Source organism: Chaetodon auriga, chromosome 5 (genome assembly GCF_051107435.1).
Source record: "Chaetodon auriga isolate fChaAug3 chromosome 5, fChaAug3.hap1, whole genome shotgun sequence".
NCBI lineage: Eukaryota > Metazoa > Chordata > Actinopteri > Chaetodontiformes > Chaetodontidae > Chaetodon > Chaetodon auriga.
Window position 1 is genome coordinate 26,058,474 of NC_135078.1, and position 23,811 is coordinate 26,082,284.

Consider the following 23,811-nt stretch of genomic DNA (forward strand, 5'->3'; position numbering starts at 1 on the left):
TTATTTTTATCTGTCAAGCTGTAATGTTTCTCTTTTGTCATCATTCTCCTCTCTGAGCGCCTCTCTCTGTGTGTCGCAGCGTTTTCTGGGACCTGTACTGTGCAGCTCCGGAGAGAAGAGACACATGCGAACACTCCAGCGAGGCCAAGGCCTTCCATGACTACGTGAGTCTGCACTGATGCTCTCTCCTCGCTCTCTCTGGCTTAATGGCACTGATTAGCACAGGAATCCATGCTGGGTTTTTTGGTGGCTTTTTGCTTGTTTTCAGTCTTGTTTTGCCTCTGTTTTACCGCCTCGTATTGTTTGTCTTTTGTCGCTGAACATCTGAAATGAGGCGTGATATCCACTCTGCAAAAGTCTCTTATTGCTTTACTCATGCTTCACAATAAAAGGATATTTGAATGCGAGAGAAGAATCTGTGCCGGGAGACTCTGCGCTATATGAAAACCCAACTCTATATACTTCACACTGCTGGGTTATTATATGCTGCAGTTTGTCTTCACAGCCTTGTCAAATGGTTTTATCTCATCACATCTTTGATCTGAAGTGGTTTCTAATCGAACACTTGCTATGACGTGTTTGTGATAAAAGAACATACTGCTTAAGGTTTGCAGTACCTGCTGGTTGCATTGTACCAGAGCTGATAAAAGGCTGCACGCACACACACACACACACACGCACGCACGTCCGCTGAAGCATTGCGAGCACATGGCGCTGAGGAGCAGACCGGGCAGGCGGACAGTGCGGCCCGTGTGCTGGAAACGTTGTTTATTGCTGTGTTTTCTCAGCGTGGCTCCACTTCGCTGCTGTTCTAATTCCCGCACATCAAGGCCTGGGCTGATTTAGTCATGCACCATTCAGTAACCGGAATACAGCGAGCGGTGCCAGCGCTCTTGAAGTTTTAGATTAGCTGGTGACTAAGAGAGAGGAAGTGCGGCTCTCCTCGCGGGAAGTTGCGATGTGGAGGACGGCGGGGGGGCGGGGGGGGGGTCTTCTCTCTCCTGCTCTTTTTATGTTGTTGTTTTCCCTCTGTAGCCTGAAGTCTGACTCATCAGATTTGTCTCTACTGTGGTTTATTGAGATGTATTGTTGGAAGTGCACAGGTCAGGGGTTTCTGCCTACCCCAGCAGGATCGTCCCTCCTCTTCTCTGTGGTCCTCTCCCTCTTTCCTTGAGGCTTGCAATCCTGCAGAACTGGTGGGGGCTCTCTCCTCTTTTATCTTCATGCAGTCGGTGTATGTGCCGGCGTATGTGTGTGCGCATACGGAGGTGATGCTGCTGATGCTGCCGATGATGATCAGGGTGATGAATAGGCACTCCCAAGGACGAGGCTGCTATGTGGTGATGTCATCCTGGCTCCGAGGAAGGGAGCTGGAGGGCAGCGTGACCTCAGCCCTGGGAGACAGACAGAAAGGAGAGGAGAGAGGTGGAGAACAACAGGGGAGCGACAGAAAGAGCGAGTCAAAAAGAGGGAAAAAGACAGACGTCTCTTCGATTCGGTTATTAATCTGAAACGCCTCTCAACGCCAAGTAACAAACAAAGCTCGTTTAAAGTAATTAAATCTAATTGTGCTCAAGATGACAACAACAGTATCTTGTTGTTTCTTCTTATCTGATACAGAATGAATTCAATTCAGGAATCAGTCAGAATCTAGCTTAACGTCATTAGCCGAGGCCACCAGCAACATCTTATTCTTACATTTCCTGCAGGGACGTAATCAGAGAATTATAATTAGACCAATTGTAATACAGCAAGGTCACTTTCAATCAACTGTTCCAATGCTGCGCCGCTTCTCAGATCCAATCAGAGGTACTACCCACATATCTGCCGCTCAATTAAAACAAAATGAGGGGACAACCGCGGTGGCCGTGGTTGGAAAAAGTAGCACGCCTTCATTTGATGCCGGTGTCTCTCTTTCAGTCTCCTGACTTTGAGACTGATGGAGATTTTAATCAGACATTTTGATGGTAATTATTTTCAGATAGCTAATTACTGAGCAAAGTCCTAATTAATGCTGGGGAGACGTAGGAGCTCATTCGCGCCATCTTTGGGTCTCTTTCCTTTGATAATTGATGGGAATTTGACAAAGCTTTTGACTTGATTTGCTCAATTATCCCAGTTTGAACTATCTACTGTAGATATAATTGGCTTTGAGTAAATCTGATTTAAAGAAACAATATCTAAACAATGTCTGTTTGCGTGTGCGTGATGTTCTGCATCAGAGCAGAGCGTGAGGACGGTCTTACAGGACATTAATACAGTAATCTAATGTTAATAAGGAGAGAAAGAAATGACTGATGAACAAAGTGAAGAGAGATGCAATGTTATTGATTTCCATCCTCAGTTGAGGCTTTTCAGGCTTCAGAAAGGCCCTTTGCAGCTCTGTTAAGTGCTTTGTAAATTGTGCTCTTGATACTAAATGAGCGGTTTCCATTTGCGAGGGGCCATGAAGTCATAAAAACAAGTTATTTTTATATTCTTAAGCTTGGCCCTGTTGGAGACAAAGTCAGCTGCTTTTCTGTCTTTGAGGAATAAGACATCAATCCATGGGGGTCATTTTAGGCTTTTCCTGAAAGTGTTGTGGGTCTGAAAGTTGACAGCTGTCACATCTCATGACACGCGTTTATAACAGCTGTGTTCAGTGTCTCATGATGATTGATAAATGGATATATGATAGTAATCTTACGCTTTCAACTGATTTCTGCAGGAACAAAACTAATTTCTGTGATCTTTAACAAAACCTGGGTAAATGAAAGCGGAGCGAGAAAGAATCGAGCCAGCATGAAATTGCTTATAAGACCTGTAGAAACAATATTGAGCATATTAGCGGCATTTCTTGTACTACGTTATGACATTTAGACGCTCTAAAATGTTTGCCGTACTGAAAAATGGTCCATTTAATTGAAATCCGAACGTCTCGGTGTAATTTGTGCTACGTGCGTTGGTGCGCTTTGAGGATTAATTGTACACGTACACTATACATGTTCATATTTCCCTCAGTGCATTATTCTCACAAGTTCTGGAAGAGACAGTCTAGATGTTAGAGAGGCAGAGACTGGCGGTAGAGGGGCTGACGAGTTGGGGGAGTTTGGGAGAACTGATAGAAAAAGAAATGCTGAGAAAGATATCTCACTCCTGATTTCAGGAGATTATCAGTGTCCGACAGTTGTACTGGTTGTGCTGTGCAGCCTCCAGATAAGAATGTGCTTATTAACCGAAGCAAGTTGTTGGTTGGAAAATTAGCCCCCCTGGATGAATCGTGGTTTTTGCATGAAAAGCAATTATTGCAAATGAAAATATGCTGTGAACTGAATTTCGCAGGTGGTTGTGAAAGTTTTGAATGTGCGGTTACTGTTTAGCTTTACACGTTCTTCTCATCAGTGTGTGAACATGTGATCGATTCTCACAGAGGAAATCCTCCAAAAAACAAGAGCGGAGATGCGATTCGGTCAAGCAGAAGAAGGAAAGGCAGACGAAATATTACGGGTGACAGCCCGGCAGGCTAGCTGAGGAATATTTCTACTCATAAGCGTCCCACGAAAGTCTTAGAAATGTGTCGCCAAATAAAGAAGTGTCAAATTATTTCAGTGTATTTTTGGTCTTCAGTGTTTTTCCTAACAAAGTAAAATGTGCCAGTGGGATCAGGCAATTTCATCCCCAAATAAGCAAGTGGTCTTGATACCAATGTGGACTTTTTTATTCAGTTTTCGGCCACTTTTACTGGAAATTGATCATATAGTAATTGATGGACTCTGCTTGTGATGCCTCAGGTGTGATGGTCGAAGTTCACACATACTGTAAGACGTCAAGAGTTTAAGCAAAGAGGATGAAAAGTCGCCACAATTTCTTAAGAAAAGCTCTGTTGTGTTGTATAGAAGTGGAGTAGTATATATGTTTGTTCTGTTTCTATCTGAGGAGACCTTGGGGGGGGCCGCACTCCCAGGTTGGGAACCACACTTTTCAGATTTATGACTTGGCAAAAGTTTGTAAACCGGTGAAACTGGTGCAATAAAAACTGGTGTCATTGCCCACTGGCTGCATTCATGAAGCCAAATTAAGATGAAGGAAGAGGGCGACAGATAGAGGAGTTAGAGAGTGAGCAGTTGACAGTAGATGTGCAGAGACAGGCAGCAGTGTTACAAGTATTTAAAGCGAGGAGAGCCTGGTATCATTGTGTGGCATCACAGTGGGAGATAGCAGGCGCACAGCAGTTAGAGGGGAAGAAGAGATCAAGAGGCAGTGCCAAGAGCAACCCCCTTTGATAGAAATGCTGCGTCTCACGCTGCTAGATCTCACATTCATGCTCTCTCACTCATGCATGGGAATGAATTCACGCCGCTCAATTTAACAGCGGCGCACATATTCTGTCTTCATTGTACGGCCAAAGCGTGCACACATTTGTTAATATGTCAGGACGCACAGGACCGCTTTACTGGTGCACTCTCTGTGTTTGATATGTCTGGAAAAGAAGCGCGTGCGTGCTGTGTGGCTGAAGGACAGGAGGGTGCAGCGACCCTGGGCTTGAACTGAAAGCAGCACGAGAAACGTACCGTACAGAATGAATGCGTGACCATGGACATGTTTACTGGTTGCTGTGGCATTCTGGGCACAAACTCACAAAGCGGGTCTTTGCACACCCCTGATTCTTTCTCCTGCAACCATAATAACTGAAGTACTTCCAGACAGTTACAACTGCAAATGCTGTCGTGTTGAAATTATTCATTATTAATATTTAATTTCTTCTGAGCACACGGATGGAAAGACGAGTCACCCTTTCCCGCCTAAAACCTCCACCTCCACCCAGGAAACATGAAAACATAATGGTCAGAGCACATTCATGCTCCGCAGAGGATAAGCCGTCCTCGTTTAAGACGCCTCAGCTGCTTTTCTGTCCAGCCATATCGGCCGCTGTGAACGTGAGACTGTGTTACCCATCAGGTCTAATCAGCCTGTTTTCTGTCTCCAAGACATGGTCAAATTGAAAGAATGCTTTGTACATAAAATTACCCCCTTCAGAGACCTTCTTAGGAGCCCAGATCAAATAAAATCAATACTCCACCTCAACAATCCAACTTCCCTTCAGCTCCGTTATTGACTGTGGGACCTTCCTTCCCCTGAAGTCGTCTTCTCAGGCAGAGCGGCCTCCCAGCAAGCTCCACCAGTTCATTTCTCAGGAAAACGTATGTGTCAGTCCAAGCTCGACCATCTAAGTCTCGCTTTTCCCAGTCTTGTTGCATATTGTTGCAATTACCACCAGCTGCATTTAGCCTTTTGAAGATAATTTTACCTCTTACTGGAAGTAATTATAAGATGATTAGAAGTGAGTTCCTTCAACTGTTTTTTTTTTTTTTCCTGTGGGCCTGAAATTTTTAAATATTGCTGTAATTTATCATGAAATAATACAAAAAGTGCTGCAAACCGCATCACCTTTGTTCTGAAAGGAGCTGCACATTCAGTCATTCCTGCAATACTAACAAAAAGCAAACGTGGAGGCTCCTGTCGGGGGCCGAGGCGTTATTATCCGATTATGGATCAGCACGAAACGAACCCGAGAGCGAACGGCTCGATTCGGCGCCGTGAAGCGCAAACTTGAATTTTGACCAGAGCGTGTGTTTGTGCGAGCATGCATACAAAGAGACAGCAAAGCAGAGAGGACAACCTAGAAACAGAGACTCTGCTGGCTCCGAGCATTGTGGGTAACAAGCTGATTCCAACCAGTTGAGAACCAATGGGGGTTGGGGAGACCCCCAGTCTGTTTCCAGGGAAACAGAGCCCTTTCTCCTCCTCTGTCTCTCTCTGACTCCCTCTCTCTCTCTCTCTCTCTCTCTCTCTCTCTCTCTGTGTATGTCTCTCTCTCACACACTCCCATGTTCCTTGTTGGCGGTGTTGAGGAGGAGGGAGATCTGGAGGTGACTCACTGTAACATCATTGCCATGGCAATGAAGAGCGAGCCGAGCGTGGAGGGAGTGCAGGGAGACGTTTCCATAGGGAGAGCAGAGATGAAGATGGTCGTCACGATCTCCAGCAGTTTGGAAAAGAAAAAGAAATGTCATCCAGCAGTTACTGTATGCTAGGCTGCTATACCTCGCTGCTCCGCATCCTACAGGAAAACACTCCTCCCTCTGTCTCTCCCGCTTCCCCTCCCCTCCCCTGCCCTCACTCTCTCCTCGGCTTCATCCTCCTTCACATCAGCAGTTTTTTTTTTTCTCTCCTCTTCGTTCCTTCTGCCTATTTCTGTTCTCTGCATTCCCCTTTACGTTACGTCTCTTATCGTCTTCCTTCCTCCCTCGCCGGCCTGTTGCTCGCAGCCCGGCGGTCTCCGAGGAGCGCGTTTTCCGCTGGCGTGTTACGCTGAGTCATGTCACATGCGTGTTTGGACACGCTGAGGTGGAGTGTTAATGCGATGTTGACATATGCACGCCTCGCTGCCGTGCGGCGGGCAGGGGCAAAGAGGAGGCCACGGTGCAGCGTGGAGGGGAGAGGTTAACAGAGGGCAGGGGAAGACAAGGAGCTGTAAGAGTGAGAACAAGCCCTGACAGAGCTGTGGGATACGGACGAGTGGTCTCCAGTTTGACTGCACTTATTATTATTGATTATGAAAATAAGGGGCTTAGTCAGGAGCATATGTGGTGTGTCTGCAGCAGTTTAAGGAAAGGTGGTGTAGTGCAATATGAGCTTTACACATGCAGCTTCGCCCAGCAAGCTTCAGGGATGTTTCTCCCTAATTAGCTGGAGTCAAAGTTGATATTTTCTAAGGTATTAATCACCAGACACTGGGTGGAAACATTCCAGTTTGAAATAAGCACATTGGACACTGTGTGGTTTAACATCCAGGCTTCCCCGACCCGTCTGCGAGGCAAAGCCATAGAAATGCAAAAGTTTACACAGCAGCAGCAACCTTACAGGTTGTGTGTGTGTGTGTGTGTGTGTGTGTGTGTGTGTGTGTGTGTGTGTGTGTGTGTGTGTGTGAGGGATTACAGTGAATGATCCACAGATTGAGCTGTAGAAGTTGCAGCAGCTCTACGGAGGGAGAGCAGGAGGGCAGAGCGAGAATGCTGACATGATCAGACCAGCACGTTATCTCTTTGACCCCAACTAACCCCTGTGGTTTCTTGCTGTTGTAGACACCCATATCCTTATCTCGTGCTGCCTCTTGAGTCTGGCCTTCGAGCGCAAGAAGGACGGCGAGATGAGACGCGGAAAGTGACTTCTCGCTGCGTCCTCCTGTGGGCCGGACTGATGAGGCTTTGTATCATTCTAATCCACTTCCATCTCTGCAATTTCACTGTGGTATTTCCTTCAAAAATGGATCCATTCAGTGTTAAAGGTAACAAAATCTGCGGATTTCAGGTGAATCAATATTCTGTCTTTGCGTCGATATGCCAAATAGAAAAGAGCGCGACATCGTCTCCTCTTCATCTCGAGCCGTGGCTTTTAAGTCGTGTCTCTCTACCCTCTCCTCTGCTCTGCATTCAGTCCATCTCCCTTATCTCCCCCACTGTCGTTCAACCGAGTGAGATAGTGGTGGGAGAAGTGTGGCTCCCCAGCACCAAAGTGACTATCATTTTCAGCTCTGTTCGTGTATCTGACGGTGCATCAGCACGCGGCTCCATCCCACATATTATACGGCCCCTCGCAGCCTCAGACATGTTTACAGGGGTCGATAACGACATCTGTGATAAAGGAAACACGGCCGGTCCGGTGCCCCCTCCCGACTGTCGCCCCCTGTGCAGCTAATCTCACTCTACCTGTAATCACCCAGGCAGATTAATGTTGTGCTGCCATTTTACCTGGTAATCACCTGCAATGTTACACTGGAGCGTGTCTGGCTGCTAGCGGGAATTCTGTTGTGCGGGATAATGTGCTGCTGCAGGTGATAAAGATTGAAAAGATGCAGAAGGATGAAGAGCTAAGGATGTTCTGCAGGTTGAAAAATCCACATTTGGCCCTCATTTCTGTTCGTCCTCATAACGCCACAGTAATGTTTGAGATCTGTGTCGCTCCATCAGTTTTTCTTTATTTGTCTTATGTCAACAAATGCAGTGAAAAGCCCAAAACCAGCACGTTTGTCCATCTGTCAATACTTTCAGACTGCCTAAACCTTGAAAAATGGCTCACCAATGTATTCTTTCAATTTAAAAAAAACGCTCAGTGATTACCTAAAACAGCCGGGCTCCGTCGTTTTCAGCAAACATTACACAAATGGGCTGAAAGTGCATTTATTGGGGGCTATTTTCAGCTGTGGGTGTATACACATTTAACAGTCTGGTGAGTGTTTGTGACAGCAGGGAGGTGTATGTGGGGCTGCCTCAAAGTAAACTGAATATAATGTCTCTGCTCCAGAGGTCTGTGGTGCAGAGGAATCAGCTCTATGAGTCCAGACCAAACGGGCAAACAGTTTTTGACCTTCACGTGTGAAATTTATGGACTGTTATGAATTCTCGCCTGAACAATTGAAGACCTGTTTGTTATGAGCGATAAACAGAGCACATAAAAGCAGAAGAAGGGACGTTGGGACCGTGTTTCCTCCGCTGGACACGCTGTCACGTCACGCCTCTGCAGACAGCGCTCGTTGGATGGATGGATTCGCTGTGATTGCACACCCTGGTTTTATGAAAGTGGAATATCAGCCAAGGCAACCTGAGCCTTTTCCACGTTAACATGCATCTAACAGACGAACACGCGGACTTACTGGCATGATGTTTTCTTTCTGATTCAGATTGAACTCAGTCAGATATCGCTGCCGCTCAGCAGAGAGGGCACTTTCTCCACTCACTGCTGTGTTTTGCCGGTGTAACATATGGCATGTTTTGGTTAAGAAAGAGAGCTTTGAATGCCGGAGGGCGATTTTAAGCCTATCTGCCTTGAAATTGAAAAGTGAGTTTGGCTCAGGATTGGACGGTGGAGCGTGTTGATCCGTCTCTGGTCGCCACAGGAGACTGTGAATAATACATGGTTAAAAGCAGAGCACACCCATTCTCATCTCTGCGCTGCTGAACACACTTCTTCTTCTTCTGCTCTCTGTCTGTCGTACTTCTGTGTTTTCTTATAGATTTACTCCAGTTGTGCTTCTGACAGTGACTGACAGAGTTAAACTTTCTGCTTATACACTAATGCAGGAATCAATCGTCTTGTGTTTCCGCTCTCACACTTTAATGCGAATGTGTGTTTTGCCTGTGACTGTGTGTGTGTGTGTGTGTGTGTGTGTCATGCAGACTGGCATCTCTTCTTTCCACCCCCCCCCTCCCTTGTTCAGGAAGTGGACTAATGGCATTTGAGAGGATGGAGAGAGTGGGAGAGAGGGAGAGGGAGGAGGGATGGAGTTCCTTCCTGTGTGGTTTGTCATTTGTTGATCCTGTTGTACTGCGGGTGGCCTTGAGACTCAGTGGTAACCCTTCCACACCCAACCACTACGCCCCCACAACCTCCACCCAGAAGCCCTCCAAAGACAGCCAGCACACAGAACCAGGGACTTTTCCTTCGTCTCACCCTCTCCCTGCTTTCCCTTCACCCCAGTCACAGGTTATAGTTCCTCCATTAACTTAAAATATTAGAGCTCAGACGTTTAATCGCTGAGTTGATCCACAGAAAAGTCATCCGCCACTTTTAAGATAATGAAATAATCGTTCTTATTAGTCATTCTCTATTGCTTCTTCGTAGTTCCAGCTTCTTGATTGTGAGGATTTTCAGCTTTTCTGTGTTTTCCATATGAAAAAACTGGATATTTTTAGGGTTTGGACTGTCAATCGTACAAAAGAAGAAATCTGAAAGCATCACCTCAGGCTGTAGGAAATGTAATTTGTGAGCTGACGATCTTCAACAGTGAAAATAATCGTTACTTGCAGCTCTGTTGAGTATTTTACCAGAGAAGGAGATTCAAGGATGAGTCTGGTGTTGGTCTATTGTATATTTTTTTTCCCATTAAACAACCAGTAATGCATTAGTCCAGTGGTTCTCAAACTTATTCTGGCATGTACCCCTTCAGAGGCCTCCACCCTACGGTTTTTATCAATCATTAACGATGGTACAGGAAGCAGCTTATAAAAAAAGGATCCAAGCTGAATTTTGGTGAACTAAAGGTCAACACCAGCAAACTCTCGTTTGTTTATTTCTCCTCCATAAATCAGATCCATTCAGCTTGGTATTTTCCCCCTGGTCATCTGGGTGCTGTAGTTTTCACCACTCAAACAGGAGCACACAGTGCATTTGTTGGAGGACTGTTATATAAGGAGAATGTATGTGGGATTGATTCAGAAATAAACTGCAGTGCCTGTAATGAAGGAACATGCCAGTTTCTGGACAGCAGTGGAGGACGGACGCTGGCAACACTGACATTTGTTGACAGCAAGAAAAATATAGAATATCACCTGCCCTCTGCTTTAAGCTGACTTCCAGACGTGCGATAGAATTGTTATGGGGTGGTTCATGAAGGCAAAAAAAAAAAAAATGAGACAGGGCTGATTTGTCTGAGAAGCAAAGTGAGCCTGTGAGAGACGGAGAGGTGGAGAAAGCAGACGACGAGCGATGCAGCGAGAGAGAGGGGAGATAGACACAGACAGCCTTTTGAGATTCCACTCACGAATCTCCGAGTGTCTCTCAGTCTCTGAAGTATTGAATGAAAATGACTCCCCACCTTTACACACACACACGCGCGCGCGCACACACACATTGTATGCATGCATTAAGGCACACGCATTAGAGACGAAGATGTTCAGTAAACATATAGGGATGAAGGAGTTTGCGAGTTATCTCATTAAGTATTACTGAGCCCTTTATTCTGATGGGATTAGTGTTCTGTGAATGTAGTGTGGAGACGGACTGATTAGGTTGTAAAGTAGAGAACTGTAGTGTAATTGGACTGTATTCTACAGGAGAGCACAGTGTGTTTTCATCACTTTACATAAAATGTTTTCAATCTCTTTTTTTTTGTTGTTGTTTGTTTGCTTTGTTTCGTCCGTAATGAGTCAGCTCGCGTCGGCTCTGCAGGCGCGTAAAGAAAAGGGTGCTCGATAAGATAAGGCGGCGTGGAAAGTGGCTCGTTTCAGGTGGAGAAATTGTGCATTGCCATAACGTGGGTGGTGCTGTGATGTTTGAGGGGTCTTCCACCTCTTTGTTTTTAGTCCTCACGCATGTCAACCTGTGCTCGGACAACCTGATGTCCCACTCGTGTCCTCTGGATGTTGACATGGAAAGACATTTGCCATTTGTCTCTGTGGACGCTCGGCGATGCTGTCTGTACTGTACTGTAGCTTCTGTTGTGTATGTGTGCTGTACTGTAGTGTTCTCCTGGAGGGTGGCGCTTTGAATAATTTATGCAACAAATGAGTTTGCCAGGAGATGCAGGTGTTCATCTGAGGACACGCGGGGGCCGTTCCACCGCCTCAGGTTTCATCACAGACACCTTTCGGATACGACGGCAGTGCCGACGAACGCAGGGATCGTAGCGAACGACAAGCCGCGAAGAGCAGGTCGTCGAGCAGTGTGACCACTCGTGAGGTCACAAAGCTTAAAGCAGTGAGGCTGCTGAGGGGACAGACAGACGGGCTCATTGAGTGGCATCTTCAGAAAAAGGACGGACCGCAGACGGACAAATGACTTATTTTATTGAAAGTAATACAGGACTACCACAACAGGTTAGCTTTCATCCACCAGCTGAGGACCTGTCAGATAAGCTGGGTCTTATAATGGCTCTTACACTTTGCTCACACATTGATTCAACTCCATTGCTTCAGGCACAATGAACGTTATCAGTGGCGCTTGCTGTGTTTAAGCTCAGTCAAAAATGTACAAAAACACTACACAAGACATTGTTGACACTTGCATTCACACAGCGAAGTGCACTATGATGCAGTGTGTTAATGTGCTCAGTACCTCATTGTTCCTCTCGCTCGGCCTTGTCAGAAAAGTGTAAGCACTGATGTGTGAGAAGTGTAAATGATGGACTCATTAACAGCGTGTAACAATCTGTGTGCTTTTGATGTTTACAAAGGTTAAGTGCTGGAATATGTTGAGCTTGGCTGTGAATCAGTATTTAAACAGAGCTGGCTCACAGGAATCCACCGAGTCTCATTCAGAGTCATTTCCCGTAATGTAAGAATGACAACCAACCCGTAAACATTAACTTTCTGCTTGCTACGCTGTTGTAGCTAATTTGAGCTAATTGCACCGCATTGATGTGGTCACATTACATCAGGTGAAGCCAACACACACACACACACACACACACACACACACACAGAGTCAATGCAATTATCAATAGCCACAAGCAACTGCGTGGTTTTTGAATGGGAGAGGTACAGTGAACGTCTCGGCGCATCAGCATGTTTAATTTAGCTCTTATCGACAGTTATCTGAGTAATACTAAGACTTTACAAATGGAATAATCATTAAAATGCTGCTCAAATAAACCTCTATCACTATCCACACGTCAGCAGATAAAGCTAATTAGTGAAACTGAGAGCATTTTTTTCCCATATTGAAATAAACACCAGCTCTTCCCAGTCTGTGCAGATACCAGGTCTTATGAGTCTACAAATCCTTAAGCTTTATCGACAGTTTGAACGAGGGCTGATATTGTTGTTATCATACCCATCAGTCCAACTGAACTGAATTCACAGATTCTATTCTTAGTGCTTGAGGCCTGTGTAAGGCAGCATTCAGCCCCTCTGCGTTAGCGCGTCGCTCAGCTCGTACAGCGATTTCTACCATGTCCCAAATCAAACTGCATCTCTTACACCAATACTGTATTTAAATGTGGAAAAATCAGATCCTTGAAATTAGTTTTCTTTCTGGACTGTACTAAACAGTTGGAGAATGAATTTGTTGGTGCCCTCTGGTGGACAAACAGGGTAATACCAATGATATTTCTAAATGACCTCAAACACATTTTTGGCATTACTGATGGAAAACATGTACGCAGATACTGATAAACCAGCTGTGAGCTAAGTGCAGCCGATATATGAGCTCAGCCGATTTGTAACGTATCTTTGCTTTTGGCCAGATGTTAAAAGGCACCCTAAAGCAGTCTTAAATACACTATTAGTACTATTAGATGCAGATAGCTACTGTGACTGTTAATGCCAAAATCTTATTGAAACAAAAAACTAAAATTTAGCTTCCAGCACCTCTTTAGTGTTGAGACTCCAAGAAGTTCGTAACGTGACGCGGCAGATGGTCGGTTACACGGAGCCGTCTGGGAAGTCATCCGTGAAAACTGTTTGGAAAAGGGCAGGCACTTTGAAAACATACTTGGCAGGTGATTGGCTGAATCATCTGTCTATCACTGCCTATCACGGGCTAACCTCAACCAATCAGATCAACGAACCATATGCTGTAATAAGACTCTTGCCAAAGCCAGTCTGGAGAAGAGCAGAAACATCTTTTCCATGATGAAAAGCCTTCAGTAAGATATACTCTGCAGCTCTCACATAACTGATGCTACAGCAGCATCTATGCTAACCGCTGTAGGAGCCGCCATTGTTGTTTTTGGTTGTAAACAATGCCCACCTGCTGCCAATAGGTCCTCATCGGACACTGATGACACTGAGCTTCAGAAGCTGGTAGGCATGTTTAATGACCCTTGGACAAACCAGGCTAGCTGTTTCCCCCTCTTTCCAGCCTTTGTGCTAAGCTCAGCTAAGCTAATTGACTGCTAGCAGTAGCTTCATGTTAGCTGTGCAGACACGAGAGTGATGTCAGTCATCTCATTTAGCTCTCGGCAAATAAGCCTGTTTGACAAAAGGTCTAACTCTGCCTTTAAATGACGGCTAATCAGGACTGTGACTCGAGTCGTAGGAGCTGCTGCAGACATTTTACACAAGCATCACTGTGCAAACCACGTGACTCCTCCAGCTTAGCTGTGTCTTAAGAACAAACTGGAGAAGATTCACAGGCTCTCCTCTAAAGAGGCTTCGTGGATCTTCTCACTGTGATTCATTCGGATTCTCTAATGTCATTTGAGTCAATCTGATTTGTCATAATCAAGAGAGACTGTCGGTAGCAGAGGAGTTGGTGTTGTTCCCAGCGTTGTTTTCCGTACGTGGAGGGTGGTGCTGTTTTTTGGGGCAGGGATATATCCTGGCGGGTTGTTGTGTTTTTTTTTTTCCCTCCTTGTTGCTGTATTTGGAAAATGCTGCTTTGTCAGCAGGTCAGGTAGATTTTTTTTTCCTGCCTCAGTTCTCCTTTTCCTGCACAAACAAACATTAGGTGCACTCACACACATACACACACACTGCCACATGCACGCACACACACATGCACAGTCATAATCTCTGCTTTGTCCTCTTTTCTCCTCTCCCTCTCTCTCCCTCTCTCTCTCTCTCTCTCTCTCTCTCTCTCTCTCTCTCTCTCTCTCTCTCTCTCTGTGCGTGAAGGCAAACTCAGCAGACCTCCAGGCTGCCAGGGAGTAAAGGCATTCTGGGTAATCCAGGGTGCGAGAGACGGCAGAGGGAAAGAAAGGGGGAAAAACTCACAAAATCCACAACACACACTTGATGCTCTGCATGATGTTGTACGCTGAGATAAACACACACACAAACAAACCAAATCCAGTCTCTCACCACTGAACCATGGAGATACAATTTCCATCTGTGTCCATCTGTACATTCATCTGCTGAGACAAATACAGGCTCTGTTTGCGGCAGAATATGGAAGCAAAAAGCTGCATCCTGTTCCCAGTTGCCGAATGTTAACGATCAGGAGACACGAGTTAGAATGAGGGAACAGCGAGGGTGGTGGGATGAAGCAGAGGAGGATGCAGAAGTGTCGTCAGTCCGCTTTTATCTCAGCTCTGATTAAACCTTGTTCCTGTCTGACCTAAAAAGTCAGCTGGCGGAAACTTCAGAGACTGTGGGTGAATTTCACCGGAGCTCTTTACACCCAGCCGATGCCTTCAGAGAGGCAGAGACAGCGAGAGGGGAGATCAGAGGAAAGGAACAGAGAGTGGGCAGATCCACGCAGACACAGGCACGCTGGGTTTATGTGCACACTGTTCACACATTATCATATATATGGATGTGCTCTCTCCCACACCGCGTGTTGTCTGGTCTGTATACCTAATGAGGATGAGGAAGAGGCCGCTGCTGGGTGGTAACTTAGTTAGTTAGTAGTACAATGCCACAGGAAGCAGACAGAGGCTGTGCTGAAATGTGCCACCGCCGCCCGTCTGGGACAAGCACAACAGAAAACACAAGGTATAAAAATAAACCTGGGCCAGCATGGCAGGGCATCTGCAGCAACAGGAAATGTCCCGCTGAGGGACAGACAGCAAGCGAGACATGGGGGAAGACCCTTGGATTGCTCTTTTTTCTTTGTTTTTATGGCATTAGCATTTTCTTTTTCTTTGGTGGTGCGTTCAGGAGAGCAGCAGCAGTGAGAGCGTACTCAGAACCTTTTACTTAAGGAAAAGCAGTAATGCTGCAGTACAGAAATACTCCAGTACAACCAAGTACTGCATTGAAAGCAGTGGTTTTACAAAGTGTTCCTGAGACCTCGCTCCGTCCTCGCTCAGCTGAGCCTTTCCAGGATGCCCCTTTCATACCCAATCACGATGCTCTCACCTGTTACCAGTCAACCTGTTTACCTGTGGAATGTTCCAAACAGGTGTTTTTGGAGCGTTCCACAATGTTGTGATGTTTCTATGCGTGTGTGTTTACGTGTGTGTTTGCATCTTCCAGAGTGCCGCAGCAGCTCCCAGCCCCGTCCTTGGGAACCTTCCCCCAGGAGATGGCATGCCGGTGGGGCCAGTCCCTCCAGGGTTCTTTCAGGTATGTGGGCACACACACACACACACACACACACACACACACACACACACACACACACACACACAGATTTTCCATATGTGAGTATTGAAACACTCAAACTACATAACTGTATGCACTGACCTGCAGTAGCTTTGGACATGTGAACAGTCTGCATTCATCTGTGTGTGGGGGGTCGCTGTGTGTTTCTCTAAACGGAGAAAAGAAGATTCTGACAGGAGGAATGAATCTCTCACAAACAAAAAATCACACATGCAGCTTCGCCCCAGATCTTCTCTGTTCTCCGTCAGAGGGACTCTGCGCACCTGCCAGTTGCACATCGATTATCCGTCATTATCAGTCAAAGTGAGACGCTCGCGTCTGACACGCAGATCAATAGCCTTCATGGGCATTTCTCAGCCCCACTTTCCAAAAACTCAAACTTAAAGTCCGAGCAGCGTTTTCCACCTCCCTCTGAAGATCAGTTGTTCTTTGAAGACAGGCTCCTGTCAAAGCCTGTCGGTTAAAGAAGCCCAACAATTACCAGATTGCCCGTTCTTCACTCCATCCATAAAATGACTTCCACATGGGCTACAGCACAGAATATCACAGAGCGCACAGCTGAATCATGCACCCGCAAAGATACATCCACATATCGAGCTGTCATTCATTCACTTTATACATTCAGTAAATCAGTGTTCAATTGTTTGCATTTGTTTCTTCATTTATGCATGAAAACAAGATTTCAAGTCATTCTAGTGTTTGAATAGAGCTGAAACATTGTCCTCTGGTGAATCTTCAGCACAGCTGGGAGATGACAAGAGGGCTAATTAAAGAAAAGACCCTGATTAAAACAAGTGGACCATTGCTCTCTAGTGGCGGGTTACTGTATTGCTTCTCCAGCACTGCAGACCAGGCTTCTCTGACCACAGAGGCATCCGTTCCGCAGACACAGCAGCAGCGTTGCTACTGTCTGTGGTGAGGACAAGTGAAAACCCACTCACAGCTGCAAAAGAGCTTCTCACACTCGCTGCCAAACGGCACACAGTTAACGCGTACACTTACATCATTATTAACAAACCTCATCTTTTATTATCGCGTTCTTTTTTCCATAAATCCCGTCCAATGAAAGTGCGGTCGGCTTCCAGACTCCCGACGCTGCTGTCATGGAACTGTTTTTAAAGGAAAATGAGCCCAAAACTGAGCAGAGGACAAACGCAGTAGTCCTGGGTGGTTTCCTGTTTTAGAGAGTGAAAAAAACTTCACACAGTGCTCCACGGTTTCCTTCAATACATTTAATAAAGTATTTAGATGCTGTGTTGAATAATTTTTGCTTTTAAATCACGTATGTTACATAAGTATGTGTTTTTCTTTGTTCAGTCTTTTCATGGTCATTTTTTAAGGCCCTAAGTATGTCATGCATGAGGCAGGCAGGACGTATAATCACCAGTGATTCAACCTGCGTTTGTGCTGTTTTTTTCAGCCATTTATGTCACCTCGATACCCCGGAGGACCCAGACCACCCCTCAGATTACCGAATCAGGTAAGAGCCACGTTGACCCCTGCAGGCAGCAGACAGAACTGTGGATAATAGACGTGGACAGTGTCTGTGTGACAGCGATGATAAGGCGGGTGATGCTCTTCCCTCTGTAGGGACTTGGAGGAGTCCCAGGTAGCCAGCCTATGTTACCCAGCGGGATGGATCCCACAAGACAGCAAGGTACGCTCAGACACACGATACTACAGCACGTGTTCTCAGGCGAACAGTCTCAGTTTATTTAAGAATAACTGAAAAGGATTTTCCATGCGCTCAGATACAGCAGGACTTAATGCAACATGAGCATTAACAGCATGTTTGTTCATCACCTTACTTTAGCATCTTAGCATGTTCACATTTGTTGATTAGCACTAAACTCAAAGCACAGCTCAGGTGTTGGTCATGCCTGCCGTGAACGTGGGTGGAGCTGAGGCAGGACAAATGAAGCCTTTTTACTGAAACCTCTGGGCTAGCTGACACTCGAAGCCCATAATTAAAACCTTGGTCATAACGAAAATATTGGCCAAATTAAACTTTTGACCTGATGATGGCACTAGATGACACGTTAAGATACACCAAAGACGTTTGGGGTCATCCTGTGGGGAACATGAATGTGTGTACCAGAGTTTGTGCCAATCCATACACACATTAGAGAGCCACACGGTCGCCTCATCTCCTCATTATGTTGAATTTTAATAGTTTCTGGACTAACAGTGAAGTTCTCCGGCATGCAGGCATAAGGCTACACTAACAATACTTGTTAGCAGGATGAATTCATTGTTAGTTTAGTCTCCTCGTGGGATTTGTTGATAATGATAAAAAAAAGTCTCTTCTTATCCTTTAAGTACCCATCATTCACACAAACTGCTCCCTCCTCCAAACACATAAACGATGCACAGGTTAAAAGTCTGCTCAGTTCCTCCTCCACTCGTCTCGTCTCTTGACTGTTTTTCTTTGTTTCAGGACATCCAAACATGGGAGGACCAATGCAGCGGATGACCCCACCCAGAGGCATGGTACCACTGGGGCCTCAGGTATGTGACCAGATCATCTGTGGCGATATTTACAAAGCACTGGTTCTGGTAGTTGTTCTCCTCTCGACATAACTGAGTGCATTTTGGTGTCTTTTTTTAGAACTATGGAGGTGGGATGAGACCACCACTCAATGCCCTGGTGGGTCCTGGGATGCCTGGCATGAACATGTGAGTGGTATCTACAGACACGCAGTGTAAATGGCCTCCCCACATTTCTCTCGCTCAGGGACAGAATTATACTGCAAATGTGCTTCATCTCTCACTACAGTAGACGCAGTCAGCCATTTAATTTATGAAGCTTTTAATTACAGCTTCACTGTATGTTCTTGGCTCTTGGAGGTCTGGAAGTGGAGCTAGGAGCCAGCTTTCCTCTATTTTGTCTTCTTTTTTTCTACTTGTTGTTCCCATCACTTCTCTCGGGCAACAGAAGAACTTGTTGTTGCCAACTTTGCCCAAACGAATTGGAAACAAAGAAGCTTGCCAAAAGCAGAAAAGTAAAGTATGTGTTTGTCTGTGTCTGCGTGTATGTGTGTGTTCCAGGGGACCGGGTGGGGGTAGACCCTGGCCAAATCCTCCAAACTCCAATTCGGTAAGTGCTCTAACAAAGACAACCTGCAGAAAGTTTAGCCGTCGCTTCTTTTCTTTCATCGTTGCCTTCTGTGTTTTTGCAGACCCCGTACTCTTCTGCATCTCCAGGAAGTTATGTGGTATGTATGTTTGAGTTTAGGAGCCTGTTCACTCACTGTGCAGGCTGCAATTCATTACTTCATGGGTGAATCTTATGGAAACCAGTACTGTAATTTCAGGGACCTCCAGGAGGAGGGGGGCCACCGGGGACGCCAATAATGCCCAGTCCAGCAGGTAAGCTCTGTGTATGCATATATATACTGTGTGTGTATATAGAGTGCATATTCTCTTTTATCCTCTTATTGTTTGTCCATTAGATTCAACCAACTCCGGTGACAACATGTACACTATGATAAACACAGTCCCTCCAGGTGGAAGCCGACCAAATGTGAGACATTTTTCTCTCTTTATCACCGTGTCTGAGTGCACTGAAATGCAGATGGTTATGGAGTTTGCCTGTGGGTGTAATAACTCGCAGCTTAGCATTATTTTTACTTTGTCTTGCTGTGTTGATGGTAAATATCCTTACAGGTATGTTACTGTCTCCTGTGTATGTTCTCCTCAGTTCCCTATGGGTGCGGGTGGCGATGGTCCATTAGGGGGAATGGCTGGAATGGAGCCCCATCACATGAATGGATCATTAGGTACAGGAAAACGTAGCTTGACGCTAAATCTGGTTATGTTTTCCCCTAATTTGGCAAATAATTCAAGCAAGATGAGCGTTGGTTTGGTAATGGTGATTTGTGTTTCTTTCCTACTCTCTCAGGGTCAGGTGACATGGACAGTCTCCCCAAGGTAAGATATTCATGTTTGCAGCTGCACGTCTGGTCTTTGTCTGGTCTTTAGTTGCATACATTTACATTCATTGTAATGTGTGTATGACTGTTTTTACAGAACTCTCCTGGTAACCTAAGTATGAGTAACCAGCCCGGGACCCCCAGGGAGGATGGAGAAATGGGAGGAAACTTCCTTAACCCTTTTCAGAATGAAAGTGTAAGCCCTTTGTCATCTGCTGCGTATAATACTGTGTATAAGTTGAGCATGAAATTAAAGTAAAAATTCACAAAATGTTAATGCTTTGAAGGAGTATTCTTTGCAGAGTTAACAGAGAAGATCACATCAAATCTGTACAGTAGCTATAAAGCTACAGCCAGCAGTCAGTTAGCTAAGTTGCACCTCTTTCTTTTATTAATTAACACCTTACATGTCATATAATAAAGTGCATAAACAACAAGCTGTAGCCTTATGGAGATCTATGTGCTGGACTATTTCTTGGCCGGGAGCGACCTCCTGCAGATTCCATGAGCTGCCCGGAAACTTCACTGTGACAACAATAGTCCAGCAAGTCACTTGGGATTAAATAAACAAGATATAACGTCTTTTTTTAGTGAGCTTCAGAGGTGCTGGTAGGTTGTGCTGCATTCTGAACGAGGTGAGAAGGCCATGCTAAGCTAAGCTAAGCTAAGCAGATGCTATCTGTACGTCCACATTTAACGTACAGCTGTGTGATTGATATCGATCTCCTCATCACATGTAAGAGAAGAGTTCAAAAAAGAACATTTTCCATTCCTTCAGCGTTTGAGAGGGTTTCTAGTGCCCACATTCATGAAGATAATTTGACTAAATTCATAGCATTTTGGAGGTTTGTCTAAATCAGGATGGAATCAGAAACTGGTTTTATATGATGGCATGAGAAACTGTTTAGTTTGCTTTGAATTCTTTTAATGCTTCCGTTCGTTTTCCTCTGGGTCTGGTCTGACTTCTGGTGAATAAACCGGCCTAAACTACAAACCACCTGTTTGATTTCAGCTTCATCCAAGATAAGAAGATTCTCCTCTTCACACACATATTTCTCCCCATCTTATCTCTGCAGTATTCACCAAACATGACGATGAGCGTGTGAAGGCTCTGGAAGCACGTTCGGTCAGTCGCTCAGTAAGCTGGTGTGGATCGGTGAAAAGCAGAGACAGGATGTGATGTCATCTAGGCAGTGACTCTTCCTCCACCACCACCTGCCTAGTCAGGACAGTCGCCCCAGGCTCCGTCCTTCTACTACCCCGCCCCCCCGACCCTTCCATTGTTCCTGTCCACGTCTTTTCTCTCCTGTTTCTTCTCCCGTTCTAAGTGGTGACTCTGCTACATTCATCAGTTCTTCCTCTGCAACTATGAGACTGTACAAAGGAACCAAATTGAAACAACCTGGAGGAGAACTCTTTGTATATTTGCATACAGTGTGTATGAGACTGTGCACACACTCCAGTCATAGACAGATGTCTCTGCCTTTTGCATCATATCACACCCAAAAACTTCATGCCCAAAAACAAAAGGCCAGAATCTCATTTATCCTAAAGTTTAAATTTCCAAGGATCTGAACAGACATAGACACTTTTTTTGCTTGATGATGAAATTTAATCTAACTGGTTGTCATGTGGAACATCTTTTGTCTTTTCTTGGTGAATTACTTTGTCCATTTCTGGAAGAGAATTGGAGAGACATCAGAGACATCTCACCAAGCCTCAAGCTTGTGCAGATATTTTGATGTCTCGTAAATTGTCTTTTCAATTTTCATGGACCACTGGCATTGTGTGTTATGTTTTATGCTATGGGCCTAAGAAGTTTTTTTAGTTATATTCATCCCCAAACTCAGCCACAAATGTGGAAAGTGTACGATCCTTTCCTTCTGCCTCACCTGCATCACGAGGCCCACTTCAAATGAAGTGCAGATCAAAGTCGGCTCTTTGTTCAGACTTTAATCACGATTTTCAGCACAGCCTGAGAGAGCTGCCTGCATTTTGAATTTGAAGTCACACTGAATGGTTATTGAGAGAAAAAGAGCCTTAAAGAGCCTTAAAGCCAGACTACGTAACTTTTGTTGAACGGTAGCCGCTGTGGCCACAAGTCACAATTACAGGATGATAGTATATGCTAAAACATGAAAGAGGGGATAGCAGTCGTATAGTCAGTGAAGTGGCTTTGTAAGTGGCTCCATCATAGAGTAACATCAAGCTAAAGTTCACAAACGTCAGCTAACACGTAGCAACAAAAAGCTACTGGCCATACCAGACGGAGGCTTCCAAAACTTACAGAGTCTGGCTTTAAATCATGTCATCATCAGTCAGCATGCTAACTGTAATTTACCTGGAGCACTGGGGACATGGTTTGCACAGAGGTTAATACCAAATAGTACAAACTGAAAGCTTTTTATAACTACGTGATGCATCTTTCAGTAATGACCTTTGCTGAGTCAGACTGAGGCTCCCCGGTGTGAGCGGTATCCTGAGTTTACTTCAAACGGATCTTCAATTCGGTGGACTGCACAAGCACAGGACAAAGTTTCATTGATTTTTTGGGTTGTTTCTCACGTGACCATGTTACCAGACAGGAGGGGACGGTCAGCTTGTTCATGTAGTCGTATGATTTGCTGTTTTTGTTTGCTTAGGCCTCTCTCAAATCTGGTTCTTTTAACCTTTATCCAGACTCCATCCGGCACGTCGCCATCCGGATAAACTGTGATCTCAGTGTGATGTGAAAGGCTGGTTGGTACAGAAAGCTAAAGAAAGCTTGTTTTTGGACTTTTTTCACTGCCCAAGATATCGTCATGTACAAAAGGTCAACATGCCTGTGAACATTCTCCTTTCCCCTCCCTTACTGCGAAGTGTACAGCTCACAAATGTAGCTCCTCTGTCTTGTATGTGTATTTGATATTATTATTATTTAAAGAAAAATCTGCAGAGAATTATTGCAAAAGGGAGGAACGGACTGATGATGCACCATCACAACTGAACAGAGATATTTAATTTTTGCTTTTGTGTTAGATTGAAGCCATAAGTGGGAGTACAAGAAGATGCATTTGTAAATCGGCTCATGTTTTCTGTTTTGTGGCAGTATGTGGGACTCCATTTGTGATGTGTTAATTTTCTCTTTTTTATTCTTGTATTATGTTTTTGTAAATACACAGAGAAGTATTTCATGGGTTTTGAATATGCTAGTATAAAGCTTCTCTTCCCTTAGCCAAAGCGTCAGCTCTTTTCATTCGTCAGAACTCTATGAATATGAATATGAGCGAAGCCACTTAAGGGTGTATTTGAATGTGTTTGTAGGCAATTTAATGTGATCACGGGTTATGTCTCTCTGTGCTGTGGCCCAATTTGCTGCCTGTATTGTACAGCACAACAGTGTCTCCAATGTGACAACATTGAAGAACAAAGACTGACTGTGTTCAGGCCAAAACCCGTTTTTGTAACTGAGCTTAATTCCAGACTTACTGGCACTGCCGTGGCTGCCCACCCACTTCGTGACAGAACTTTTGCACCAGTGTTTTAGAGAGGTGGGCTGTGGCCTCGACACGAAAACACCTTCTCATTCTACAGTCAAGTTACCGACAATTAATGCGCAATGAGCGGTTACACTTTGACAATAACGCTTGCTGAGAAACACGACTGTAAAGACTACTTGGTTAGGTTTCTGGAAAGATCATGGCTTGGCTTAAAATAACTACTTTCTTAAAACAACAGCAACAAAATAATAATAACATTTGTTTGTGTATCACTTTTCATACAAGAAATGCAGCTCAAAGTGTTTTACACATGCAACAGGCTCTTCACATACGATGAGCACGAACACAGGGTTTGAAAATGAATGTAAAATAAGATAAAACCCACGTGATGATAATAGTAAAAACAGGGTAGGACCACTGACTAATAAGGTTAAGAAATGGAATACATAGAATCCATAAAATCAAGTAAACTACAACAGTTTAAAAGAAGCACATCAATGCGTATCAGACCTGCATCAGGAGGCCGTAGATAGAAGTTTTTAGCTTTCTTTAAAAACATCCAGCGAGCTGTCCTCCCTGTTATCTGTAGACAGTGTG

General features: G+C 44.9%; 1 protein-coding gene across 3 annotated transcripts in view; it reads left to right on the plus strand.

The window, feature by feature from the left end:
* LOC143320767 (single-stranded DNA-binding protein 2) overlaps positions 1-22,948 on the plus strand; it is a 47,841-nt gene extending 24,893 nt beyond the window's left edge. For all 3 annotated transcript variants that reach the window (XM_076730672.1, XM_076730673.1, XM_076730674.1), the window contains exons 4-17: positions 80-164; positions 15,675-15,764; positions 17,224-17,283; positions 17,394-17,460; positions 18,241-18,311; positions 18,412-18,479; positions 18,852-18,900; positions 18,983-19,018; positions 19,118-19,172; positions 19,256-19,326; positions 19,504-19,582; positions 19,705-19,733; positions 19,833-19,931; positions 20,812-22,948. In XM_076730672.1, coding sequence (XP_076586787.1) covers positions 80-164; positions 15,675-15,764; positions 17,224-17,283; positions 17,394-17,460; positions 18,241-18,311; positions 18,412-18,479; positions 18,852-18,900; positions 18,983-19,018; positions 19,118-19,172; positions 19,256-19,326; positions 19,504-19,582; positions 19,705-19,733; positions 19,833-19,931; positions 20,812-20,841 — 889 coding nt within the window. In that variant the 3' untranslated portion in view covers positions 20,842-22,948. The remainder of the gene's footprint in view (positions 1-79; positions 165-15,674; positions 15,765-17,223; positions 17,284-17,393; positions 17,461-18,240; positions 18,312-18,411; positions 18,480-18,851; positions 18,901-18,982; positions 19,019-19,117; positions 19,173-19,255; positions 19,327-19,503; positions 19,583-19,704; positions 19,734-19,832; positions 19,932-20,811) is intronic.
* The last annotated feature ends 863 nt before the right edge of the window (positions 22,949-23,811 follow it).